This window comes from Clinocottus analis, unplaced genomic scaffold (genome assembly GCF_023055335.1).
Source record: "Clinocottus analis isolate CAN_PGR_092001 unplaced genomic scaffold, fCliAna1.0.p SCAF_14, whole genome shotgun sequence".
Lineage (NCBI taxonomy): Eukaryota > Metazoa > Chordata > Actinopteri > Perciformes > Cottidae > Clinocottus > Clinocottus analis.
In genome coordinates, this window is record NW_027175865.1 from 1,737,437 (window position 1) to 1,750,662 (window position 13,226).

Consider the following 13,226-nt stretch of genomic DNA (forward strand, 5'->3'; position numbering starts at 1 on the left):
GAGAGAGAGAGAGAGAGAGAGAAACAGCGAGGGGAGGAGCCAAAGTCAGACAGGAGGTGCCCGCGTAGCCTTACTTTATGATTTGATTATTCCATCTTTTTTTGTACCAAATAATCGCGTCGCGTCGTGTTCTCGCGTGGCGTTGTGCGCGCGCGTCCTCCAGCAAACCAGCAGCTACGAAACCAAATCTTTACGAGCAAACCAAAAATTATTCACAGAAGCAACTCTACCCCGGACAGTTTCTCCTTCTTCTTCTCTTTTTGTTGTTCTTCTTCTTTCTCTCCACCTCCACACACTCCTCGTCTCTCTGCACCGGAGGATCCGCCCGGTGTGTGTTTTTGTTTGAGACTTTTCATGCCAGCGCCGCGGGGAGGAGAAGCACATCTTTTTTTTTCTTCTTCTTGTTGCGCTAAACCCAAAACCAAAGCAGAGCCGGAGAGAGCCGCCGCGGTCTTTACGCACAGCCGCCTGGACACAACACACACAACACACACACAACACACACACACCACATGGAGCCCAGCTGTGTGCGCGCCACACGGCCCGAGGAGAGCGGCTGAGACGCGGAGCACCGACCGCTGCGTTCACGTGCTGCCATGATAACGGGAGTCCGCCACCGTCCAGCCGGTTTAGCCCGTTAATGGATACCAGCTGCACGTCAACCCGAAGCTTATAGCTGCGTGTACGTGTGAGTGTGTGTGTGCGTGTGTGTGTGTGTGTGTGTGTTAGTGTGTGTGTCGGACTAGTTGACTCCGAGAGGACGCAAGTAAAAAGGGGGTAAAGGAGGAGGGAGAGGAACCAAAGCTAAAACTAAAACATTGAGATGTGAGACTCGATCCACGGAGGAAGAAGAAAGAAAGATAAAGCCAAATACCGAGCCTCTTGTTTGTGTTGTTTTTTGTAAACACAACACACGTCCGGTGCAAGCAGCTGTCCACAAACCTGGAAAGCATAGACGAAGAATTGCCCCCCCACCAAAAAAAAAAAAAAAAATCCGGATGAGAACAGAAGAAAAGTGAGACTAGAATAATCCCACTAAAGAAACAGAAACTACCAGCGACCCGCAGGTCGACAGAGGACCATGTTTGTCCCCCTGCCGGTCCCCTTCGTCTTTCAGAGAACTGCGTCCGACTTCAGCGCCTGGAGACTCAAGTCCTCGCTGGCTGCGCGCTCCAGCCCCGGTAAGACACTCCCGTTCACCTCCTACACACGTGTGCACCCACACACCAGAATAAAAACACCCTTTTTATGTTTTAATGTTTAGCTTAATCTTTTTTTTTTAAATTTCTAACCGGATAGATTAAGTTACAGCTACACAATCTTTCATCTGGAATGTAATAACCGGCAATAAATCCTCTCTATTTGACTTAATGTGACACGTTACACAACTGGCATTAAGCTGTTTTTTCGTCCTTGTTTATTAAGGTTAAGTTTTGTTTTTTTTTTACAAAAAGAAAGCAAAAAAAATCTGCTAAATTATTTGTTTGATTTGAAATTTAAATTCAACTTCTGCCCCCCTCAAAAAACCCACCATTGCTCCTCCTGCGATGTGTCTTACTGACCCGAGCAGGTGAAAGGTGCATCCTGAGAATCAGAAGGCTTTTAAATATTTCAGCCTTAAAAAAAAACACACTTTTGTCTTTCTTCTCCTCCAATCATCTGTCTCTTTGCATGAAGTACATTCATCACTAACAAGCCAGAGAGTTCAATTCAGATACTTACTCCAATCAAAAATGAGAAAACGCAGCAAAAAAATTGGGGCGCATGAATATCGGGCTCATTAGCATCCGTCACGCGGAGAGAGGCCCCTCGTCTTTTTCCTCTTTCATTCCCAGCAATCCATCCATCTCGACCTCCATCCCATATGGCTCCTCTCCTCCTCTCCTCTCCTCTCCTCTCCTCTCCTCTCCTTCAGTCCTCCTCGGCCAGGTTGGGCTAGAATATTCACGGCCGCCTATCGATCACCTCGTATTGATCCTTGGACGCGGGGCCGCGCCGAGGAAAAACAGCCGAAGTTGGCTTGAAGGGAAGAAAAGTTTGGAGACGGAAAGAAAAAAAAAAAACACATCCCTTTTAAATTTGATTTAAATCTCCGAGCCAAATAAAAGTGAACGTAAATTGACACTAACAAAAACGAACCCTCGCTCGAATGATACTGCTAATATTCCTGTAATTGGCCCATCACCGCAGCGACTCGCAGCGAGTTTGTCAATCAATACTCGGTTACTATAACGACCTTATCGGGCCTCCGCCGCGCGTTAGCACCCGGTGATCACGCCGACGTTGCCTTAGCGACTTGCAAGCGTGGTCAATAAAGGGCGGCGGCGCTCGTTATGTTTTACTCTTCTTTTTTTTTTCCTGCATCGCGCCGTAATCTTCCTGTAATCTTCCTAACGGGCCGTATCTGTGATGTTGGTGCTATTCTAATCAGTAGAGTAACGGGTTTGTGCAAAGAAAAGCACCGGATGCACTTCAATGAAATGTATTTTTCCGTCAGCGTATTACTTTTTCTTTTCATGGACGTCGGCGGGTCAGAGGTCAGCCGGCTCTCGAGTCACCTTCACTTGTTTTTTATTCGGCGCACCTGTGGAACACAAACCGGACTGAAGTGGGTCTGCTTGTTTAGAGCGTGCACCCCCCCCCCGACTGCATCCATCCAGGCGCACATTTCCAAAACGACAGATGGTTAGGCATGTGTGCCGATCCGTGCCGTGCCGGGCTAACTCAGGCTATCACCTTAAGGAGGTGTCAGGAGGAGAGGGAGGAAAAAAAAAAGCGCTCTGGCTTTTAATGAGAGCCGCTGCTGGAGGCTCTGACACGGCGCCGGTGCTGGTGGGTCCATCTCTGCGCCGGTTGTTAAAGAAATGAAAGCCAAAGACACGATGAGAGAAGGAGAAGTGGAGGTGGAGGGACGGGAGGTGGAGGTGGAGGTGGAGGGGGGGATGAATGAGCAAGTGCATAAATTATGAACTGATGATGAACGAGAGTCGCTTAGCAAACAAACGGGGTGGAGCCAGAGAGTTAATGAAAGCGAGAGGACGGAGATATATATATATATATATATATATATATATATATATAATATTTGGACCTTGTTGGTGTGGTAAAGCGGCCACAATACGCACAAGATAAATACAACTCGGGAGGAGATCAAAGGCCATCACGCATCATCTCCCCGTCTGTTTTCTCTCCCTTCTTTTCCTCCGACTTTCATCCTTGATCTCTGGAGAGAAAGAAACTCAGAATCCCCCTGTTTCTCTCTCTCTCTCTCTCTCTCTCTCTCTCTCTCTCTCTCTCTCTCTCTCTCTCTCTCTCTCTCTCTCTCTTTTACTTCTGTGGAGTATTCACTTGACACGAAAGCCTTTTCAGTAAAATGCAAACTCTCTCTCTCTCTCTCTCTCTCTCTCTCTCTCTCTCTCTCTCTCTGGAGGGGGGGGGGGGGGGGGGTTGTTGAATTGGATTTGCCTGGTGTGATTTGGCCGGGGCCCCATAAGCCACTTTAGCTAAGTCCGTTACCCACAATTCTCTGTCTCTCTCTCTCTGTCTCTCTGATCTGCGCCTTTGACCAAGGTGTGCATCTGTACGATTGCCTGCACCTGTACGCGTGTGTGTGTGTGTGTGTGTGTGTGTGTGTGTGTGTGTTTCTGTGTGTGTGCACATATCCAGGTGTGTTTGCATCAGTGTGTGAGCAAAGACGGGGGTGTCGAAAGTGTAAGATGAGGTGAGTGAGGTTCAGAGGAGGAAGAGGAGGAGGAGGAGGAGGGAGGTTCTAAACAGCAGACGCCAGCAGACAGTGGTTCTACAGTGGATCTAAAGCAAGGGCTTATGGGTTTTTTTGTCGGCTCGGCTCTTTAACGCCACAACGTCCAGACTGCTGGCCTCAGCTCGGCTCATCCGGACGCGTCCCCGCAGTGAAACAGTCGCCGGGTCCACTTTGTTATCGGAGGGAGAAGATGTTTTCTTACATCTCAAAGTTTCTACCTGCTGCACCAGAATTTAAAAAAGAGGCATTGTAATCGAGTTAAATGTTGACACCGTGATGAAAGTGGACCCTTTAACTCCTTATGGGGGGGGGGGGGGGGGGAGCATATTCATTACTATTTTTTGTCGATTTAGTTGTTTTTTAAGCCCTTTTTTGTTTTTTTTTAGTCAGGAATATCTACCGGAGACGAGTGAGGAGCTTCTTCCTCCGGAGATGAGGCTCAGAGCTGTGACCGGACGGTCTAGCTCTGCTGTTTGGTGTTTTTGATCTTTTTCCAGAGGACAGGTGACTTGTTCCCCCCCCCCCCCCCCCCCCATCCCCCAACACACAACCCCTTGCTCTGGGCCGTAACAAAGGAAATCTAAATGCTCTTTTTTTATTTTATGTACACTGCTGTAAAATCCTCCAGGGCCATCGTGGCCCACATAAAACGGAGAGCTGTCAAATTCACAGAGAGAGGGCACGTGTCTGGTCCGAGAGGAGGAGGAGGAGGAGGAGGAGGAGGAAGAGGAGGGGGTTATTTATGCCGGCTACGCCGAGAGGCCTCTTTACCCGAGCTGTAGTTCTTCAGCACCGTGTTGGTTTGTGCTCCGTCCCGCTGTCCGCTTTCACCTCTTTACACAGCGAGGAAAAAGTCCCGAACAAGAACACCGAGCGCCTCGTGACGGACATGTTTATGCAGGCGGTATGAAAAATACCACACAGAAAACAAGCCGAACAAACAACAACAACAAAAAAGGACAATTTGGCGACTGTTGCAACCAAATGAGCTCGCCGACCGCGTGGCGGAGAGATGCTGGAACAATACGGCGATGTGGCAACAGAGCCCGCTGCTCTACTCTACCCGCTTCTATTGTTTAATAACCCAGCAGAGGAACTTTTATTGCAGAGTTCAAAGCCTAGCCTCCTGCCCACACACACACACACAGACACACACACACACACACAAAGTGCTCCGTGCTGCTCGATAACTACCTCCTCTCCCACCCAGTATCTTCACCTCGCGGTGACCAGGAGGGGGTTGTGTGTTCTGGGCCACACCAAACTGAGCCTGAGAAAAGGCCCCGGTGCTTGGATTAATTGGCTGTGTGTGTGTATGTGTGTTTGTGTGTGTTTGTGTATGTATGTCATGTATCAGGGCGTGTGGATCCGGATTTTTTTGTGTGCTTCGTGAAAGGAGTCTGCTGAGGACGGAGCAGCATTTCTTCATGTGTCTCTGCACGTGTGGATCGCACACGTGCATTGTCGGTGTGTGTGTGTGTGTGTGTGTGTGTGTGTGTGTGTGTGTGTGTGTGTGTGCAAGAGGTGCGCATAAACAGCATTTTTGCACAGTGCCGGTGTGCAGTTGTGCGTCTGCAGCAGTGTGCAGATGTGTTGAAGAAGGAAAATCCACACATTTTATAGTTACTTGTGTGTGTGTGTGTGTGTGTGTGTGTGCGTGTGTGAGGCACAGGTGGACGATAATTGCACGGTGAGGTCTGTTATGGATCTGTCCGGCATGTGCGGTTCATCTGGAAAACCGCAAGCTCATGGCGGCCCATTGTGTGAGTGGTTTTAACCTTCCACCGCTATTGATTAGCCGACATTGACTACTCTCCACACATTTCTGTGTGTGCGTGTGTGTGTGTGTGTGTGTGTGTCGGTGGATGTGTGGACTGTTGATATCTTTCGAGAGAATTTGGGGTTGTAATGTGTGTGTGTGTGTGTGTGGGTGGACCCAGCGTGCTCGGTGACAGGAACGCTCGGCGCCAATGTGTAGGAATGCGGGAAAAGTGAGGACACCTGCGTCTGTGTGTGTCTGTGTGTGTGTGTGTGTGCGTGTGCGTGTATAGATCAGATTTTAAAAGGGGCCGTGGCGTCGGTGACTCCCGGTGCTAACGTGATTGCGAATGACAAAGCGTCCAGGCGGGTTTGTTAGCTCCATAATGGGGAATCAATAGACACAACACAGATGTCAATACAACATGCTTTATTGTGTTAAGCCGCCTCGCCCCCACCCAGGGCTCTGCACACACACACACACAGACATGCACACACACACACGCACACCTGCTTCTACCTTCGTGCTTTAAAGTGGGAACGTTTTCAGTGTCGTCATGTTTTATCTGTTGGTATTTTTTTCCTTCTTTTCTCGTCTCGACGTCGTTGTTTCCCAGAGTTCACTTCACAGAGGAACATCCTCGTCGTCCTTTAAAAAAAATACAGAAGTCGCACGTTTCGTGACTTTATCGTATTATCAGTTAAATACGGCGAGATCGCGATGTGCCCCGCCAAAGTAAAAGCCCACGATATCACGCAATGAAGGCAAATGTCAGCAGCTTAATTAGCGGTTTCTATGTTTTTGATCCACCTCTTTACACATATACACTCTATACATTACCCTCTCACACACACACACACACACACACACACAAAAACCTTTTGTCTTTGTTACACAAAGATGATAAAAGTCATTTCACACCCCGGACACTACCTGCTGTGCGGCGATGAAATAACCAAATATGGCCGCCTGAACTCTGCTTCCCCTCCGCCGGCGTCCGCGCGTCGATCCAGCCAACCAGCTCAAACTGTCATTGTTACCGTGGAAACATTCATAGGCCATTAGACACACACATATAGGAGGAAAATGAATCCACACACACACACACACACACACACACACACACGTGCACCTTCCAGTGGACGGTCATCTCTGTCTTGTGCTCTTGATGGTCACAAAGACCATTACGGGCTAAATTGGCCGTACTCAGGCTATATCTGATTCCCTGTGTGTCTCGCTCTCTCTGGGTTTGTAATCGTAATGTGTGTGTCGGTGTGTGTTTGTGGCTATTTATGAGTACGTTCCTGGTACTTCCGTCCGTGTGTAAACATGAGTACCGGTGTACTTACTGAGTACTTATTCCTCATGTGTGTGTGTGTGTGTGGACATACGCGTTTCCCTGATGGCTCATCTTAGTACTCTCTGTGTGTGTGTGTGTGTGTGTGTGTGTGTGTGTGTGTGTGTGTGTGTATAGGCCAGTGTCCATTTTACACCGCTACTAAATAATGAATCCCGGGCACAGCAGGGGAGCTTTTTGGTTTAACACCGATGCGCGGCCGTAATCGAATGCACTCAGAGCGCTCTCCCCCCTTTTGTCCGACAAGCTGCCCGTCGATAGGCCCTCTCCTCTCGCCTCTGCGCACACAAATGGCGCAAAAAAGAAGAAGAAGCGGCTATTCATTCGTCTCCGAGTTAGCGTTCCTTCTCTCCGCGCTCCTCCTCTCCGTCCCAATACTTCTCCACCTGCAAAGAAGAGAGGACACCTGCCGGGGTGATGGCGATGGCGATGGCGAGGACCTCTGAAGGCCGTGCGGCTGATTGGCGGACGGCCTCGGGGTCAGGGACGCCGCTCGCCGTGTAATTAAGCAGAATGATCAGGTGTCAGAGGCGAGTGTGGAGGGGTGCAGCGGATCACAGCACCCGCGCTGTCGGGGAAGCAGAAAAAAAAGAGCGAATTTAGAGGTTTCCAGATCCGGTTTTTATCGTCAATAAGCCGTATTGGATGATAGCGATCAATTTGGTTGGAGCAGCTGATATTCAAGACTGTTCTTTTCATTTGAACCGCTCTAAAGTCAATGTACACTGTTAAAAAAATCTAAATCGTATCCTTTTTCTTTGTTATCGTCAATATTACTCGTATAATAACAAAGAATTAATTTAATCAAGAAATAAAAGATGTTTTTTGTATTGTTAAAAATGATTTATGATGTATTATATGAGCTATCGTGTTAGGAAGTTATAGCTCATAATTCATCTGTGTGATCTATTTACGTTGTTTTAAAAACATCTCCTTCAAACATATGTTTTTAGAACTGAAAACTACATTTTACAAGATAACATTGAACACATCATGATAACTTTTTAGTATAATAATAGTGCACGAACGCATCGTGATGTAACTCAGCGCGTTAGCCGTTAGCATCGGTGCTGCTCTCTATGTCCAGCGTCCATGAAAATATATATATATATATATATATATATATATATATATATATATATATATATATATATATATATATATATATATATAATATAAGCCAAATTTAAGACACATGTGTAGTTCTAATCAGGAAAATATAGCTTTTAGGGAACAAAATTTATATATTTCAAACGTTTAAAGAACACTACCATGTTCTGCGGGTGTATAGAAGGTCCTACTGTGTGTGTGTGTGTGTGTGTGTGTGTGTGTGCTTATCTGTTAGCTAATGTCCATCACTGCCTGCTGCTGCTGTGTGCGATACAGAAGTGTTGGTCTTTTGTGCCAACCTGAAGAGCAGTGATCTTGTTCACCCTGCTTGCATGAATAGAGAGAGCGTGGCTTAGGAAGAGCTTCTGTCCTCCTTCACAGCTCTCTGACATAATGAAGCTGGCGTGTGATCTCCCCCCGCCTCACACACACACACACACAGACACACACAGACACACAACAGCCTCCTGCCTGTGGAAGTGCGGGTAAGCTCATCTCCACGCGCGCGAAAGCTGTCGGACTTTATTTTATTATTCTTAAATACAGATTAAAATGACAAGGCCGCGGATAAGCAGAGTGGCGTTTTGTGTGTGTGTGTGCGTCTGTGTGTGTGTGCGTCTGTGTGCCTGCGTGTGAGTACACTCTCCCCTACGAGTGTTTGCATGTTTACGCGCGCCTCTGTAATGTAATCTCGCGGCGCCGCAGGGACGTTTTATGCACGGCAACAAAGTTTGTATCGAATAAACCACACACGGAGAGCCGGCGCGTGTCCTTTGTACCCTCCTCCCCTCCTCAAACCCTCCCTCTTCTTCTTCTTTTTTTGCATTTGTATGTGCGTGCGTGTTCCCAGGCTAATATGAATCCCCGCAGCCAAACAATGCGCTCGCCACTGATACGTTTAGCTAATAAAGTGGGGGTGACAAAAGTGGGGTTTGTTAGATTGCTTTCCGCCTCTTTTGTCTCCTCTCTGCACCCATCCGTCCCCTTGACTGGTGGTCAGCGCTGTTTTGTGGTGGTTGGGGGGGGTTTAAACCCTCCCAATTTAATTTAGCGGACAGGGGTTATGGTAATGACGTGGAGGAGAGAGAAAAGGGGGGAGGATGGATGGGGAAGAGAGGCCCGGGGCTCCCCATTTACCTCAGAAACACCACGTCCTTCCTCCCCTTGACCCCCTCTCCTCCCGCCTTTCCCCCAGTCTTATGGAGGAACCAGCGAGGGTTTTTAGTGAAAAACTTAATATCATGCAGTATGGAGGGGGGGGGGGGGTGTATGTATGCACAGAGACAGAAGTAAAGTGACAACAATAGAGGACGGAGGGAGGAAGGAGGGGCCGGACAAGCGCTGGGGTCCGGCCCTTTTTAATAAATCTGAGTGCTCTGGTTAGTGCTTCAATCTGCCGTACTCAACTAACCCCCTATCCACAACACACACACACACACACACACACACACACATGCACACACACATGCACGCTTTCAAATACATACATGCATTTACTCCCCGTGACTCATTTTCACCCACACACATGCTGTCGCCAGACCCGCGAGCTCAAGGGCTTTTAGAAGGTGTTTTCTGCAGACTGCACAGCTGATGCTGCTCCTAATTGGTAGCGTCCACCGGACAAATAAAAAACAGGACAAAACTTAAGTGTTTTTAACATTTGGACTCCTCTTCTTCTTCTTCTTTTGCTTCTTCAACTGCCGTCAACACGCGGCAGACAGGAAAGAAGGGGAAAAAGAAGCTCATCCTCAGATTTCCACAAGCAACAAAAAACAGACTAAGAGCATCGCTAGACAGCGAGCTACTCCACACAAGTACTCGGCTGGGCTGCGTGCGCTGCACGCGCTGCACGCGCTGCGGCTAATGCACGCGCTGCGGCTAATGCACGCGCTGCGGCTAATGCACGCGCTGCGGCTAATGCACGCGCTGCGGCTAATGCACGCGCTGCGGCTAATGCACGCGCTGCGGCTAATGCACGCAATGAATCCAGTTTGAATGCCCGTTGAGTTAAAGCAAAAAAAATAAATCCCACAAACACACTCAAATAAAGTAAAGAAAAACACCAGCGGCCGGCGGTGGACATTTCTCGGGTCCATTTTGTTGTTCCAAGGTGTAATTTTCTCATTCGTCGTCAGATGGCCGGCTGAAACCTGATGGCACGGTGTCAAGTCGACACGTCTCCAGCAACTACCGCTCTAAGAGCAGTAAAAAAGCTTTTCGCCTTGTCTCCAACATCACCGGTGAAAACATGGGCTTTCAGAGGAAAAGGGCCTCTTTGTGGACCCCGAGCGTTTTTGCACAATGTTGTAACAACCGAGTGGAGTCCTCGTGAGACACGATGGGGTTTCTGCACACTGGGAGCTTTAAGAGATCTTAACTTTTCTTTCTACCATATAAAATACTTCACCAATTTGAAGCTTCTTCGTATCTTAAAAAAAGGCGTCCGCTAATACGAGTCTAAATGAGACGGCGTCGCCCCGACTAGTCCGCCGTTAGCTCCGTGGCGGTTGACGTTGAAGTCATGTGACCGCCTTTTTAGCCGCACGGTAGCTTCTTTCGCCTCTGCTTATTGCATTCACGTTAAAATTATAAAAGTGTTTGTTTGTGTAGATTATCCTGCTCGACAAAACGTCGTCAATATCATGTTTGCCACAGATTTTCTGCAACGATCCAAAAGGCATCAAACAATCCCGAAGGGAACCGGTCCAACTTACTGCTTTGACCTGCAAAAATAATAATAAAACAATCCATAAAATCCGGTGAGATACTAAGGTATATGTTGAATACACACTTAAAGGCTGGACGCACATTTTTACATTCATTGATCGTCGATTAGTCAAGTCAAGAAGTCTTGAGTTCCAAAATGTTTGACGTTTAAACGCACTCGAGGCTGCGCGGTGAAGGTTGAGCGTGAGAGCTAACACCCTCCACTCGTGCTACTCAACTCTTCATCAAACAATAAACCCAAAGGTCACGGGTTCAGCTTCGGGCTTCGCGGTGAGAGCGAGACGCTGAACGCTGATGGAGATTACTCCTGCATTAAAACATCTTTGAGAAGGCTCCTCGCTCCTCGCTCGCCGCTCTGCATCATCCAGAGCGCCTCGGTCGGGCCTCCTCCTCCCCTCGCACAGACCAGACGCGCTCGACAGCGGTTCTGCACACATAATCGTCTTCACACTCCGCGGCTGCAATCTCTGCCGCCATACAGTACGCACGCGTTTACTACATCAGATAAAGCAGCGGAAAAAACTCTCTCTCCTCCAGCTCCCCTGCTTATCGCCCGCTCTTCTTTTTATCCTCTTTTATTATCCTGTTTTTTTATGTGCTTTTTTTTTCTCCCTTCAGCAGAGAAGTGCTCAGACCAGAAATGAAATTAATCTGTTGTACTACACCCCTCCTCTTCCTCTTCCTCCTCCTCCTCCTCTTACTCCTCCTCCCTCCTCCCGCATCTCAATCTCATTCTCTCTTTGCTCTGCGGGGAGGATTGGACTCGTCACTTTAACCTCTCCATATTGGATATGAATCTGTTAGCCCACCTGCCCCTCTCTCTTACACTCGCTACCTTGATCTACATAGTTCACACACACACACACACACACACAGGCACAAAGGCGCTGTCACACATATTTACGCTCACGCAGACGAGCTGTGGTGAACACGGGCGTGCGCTGACACCACGCTCACACGCTCTTTATTCCACGCAGGTATCCAAACAAATCTTTTTGCCGGATCCCGATCCTCACACACACAAACACACACACACACACACACGATGACATCCCTGACAAACCGTTCTCCGGCGGGTTTCTTCCCGGTGCTTCAATCAAAGCCATCGATATGAATCTGAGCTGTTTTCTCCGCGCTGGCAGCAGCAGCAGCAGCAGCAGCAGCAGCAATATAGCGGCGGTACTTTTTTTTTTCAGCAGCCGCACATCTTTCATCGGGGCCTGTTAACGGCCTCCACTTCTACGCTATTGCCGGATTTTTTTTAGCTTTGGCCTTGCCTGAACCGCCTCTTCCTTATTAGCGGGGGATAGGGAATGAATGGGAGAGAGGCTTCATGCTTCATATGTAGAAAAAGAAGAGAGGGAGGGGAGAGATGTTGGGGAGTGAGCGAGCAAGCATCTCCTTAATGGTTTCCCCTTGGGGGTTTTAGCAGGAGCTGGTGCAGCCACACAGTCAGAGCAGGCGAAATGGGACAGGTGAAGATCCTCCCCCTCCCCCTTCCTCCCCCCTCCTCCCCCCTCTAAAGAGTGGTATGAATATGGTAAATCCGCTGTCCGCTTGGCGGCATGATTCTCTCCCAGAAAATGGCCCTGTGTCCGTGTCCCTCGGGGGGTGCAAGCTAAGGAGATTCCACATTTAGGGCCCAGCACTCACTCCCTTTCTGCTCTCAGGGGGGAGGAAGGAGGAGGGAAGGAAGGGAGGAGGGAAGGAAGGGAGGAGGGAGGGTTGTTTGAAAGGGCCCCAGCCTACCCACAATCCTCCTATCTATCTCAGCAGCACCGCAGCAGTGATAGCGCACAACACAGCAGCTTAGCTTCAACATGGTGGCTGGAGCCGCAACAGCTACATCGCTATCTGGGTGTCTCACACACACACAGACACACACACACACACACACACACACGCACACACGCATGCAAAGCCTCGATCCATGTCAGTGTCTCGCTGACTGAGTGAGGTACATTTAGCTAGTGTTCGCCCGAGGCGGTGAGGGATCACCGATGACCATCGTCATGTTCTGTTACACACACACACACACACACACACACACACACACACACACACACACACACACAGGGTTGTTTCCCTGCTAGCGGCTCTCGCCGGGGTCAGAGAACACGGCCGGATGCCAGACGGTCTCGTCAGTCGTCCGTCACCGCAGACGGCAAAGCGTCGGCCTCCTCGGCACAAAACCCCGCTGCGTCCACCACGAGCGTGATTATTTGTGTTTATACTCTGAACGTCATGTAACACACACACACACACACACGTGTAAGAAGGAGTGGAACATTTGAAGAGGCTACACTCACAATTACCACACTCCCAGAAGATATAGTCATTACAAGAAGCTATCTCCATTAAAATGATATATTTCCTCCTTCTGCTCGGTAGGTGATTATGTTTTTTTCCACGCAATATATATATATATATATATATATATATATATATATATATATATATACAGGCCGGCGTGTAAATCGTAATCGCCTCGGCTTGTAAAATCAAACATT

General features: G+C 48.6%; 1 protein-coding gene across 3 annotated transcripts in view; it reads left to right on the top strand.

Moving 5' to 3' along the window:
• The window catches only part of pou2f2a (POU class 2 homeobox 2a), a 66,048-nt gene that overhangs the window by 13,688 nt on the left and 39,134 nt on the right, over positions 1-13,226 (top strand). Inside the window, exon 1 of one of the 3 annotated variants that reach the window (XM_068576215.1) lies at positions 65-1,181. The exons of the other annotated variants lie outside the window; for them this stretch is intronic. Within the exon in view, the coding sequence (XP_068432316.1) occupies positions 1,082-1,181 (100 nt within the window). The 5' untranslated portion in view covers positions 65-1,081. Of the gene's footprint in view, positions 1-64; positions 1,182-13,226 lie in introns of those variants that run through there. 3 annotated transcript variants of the gene reach the window in all.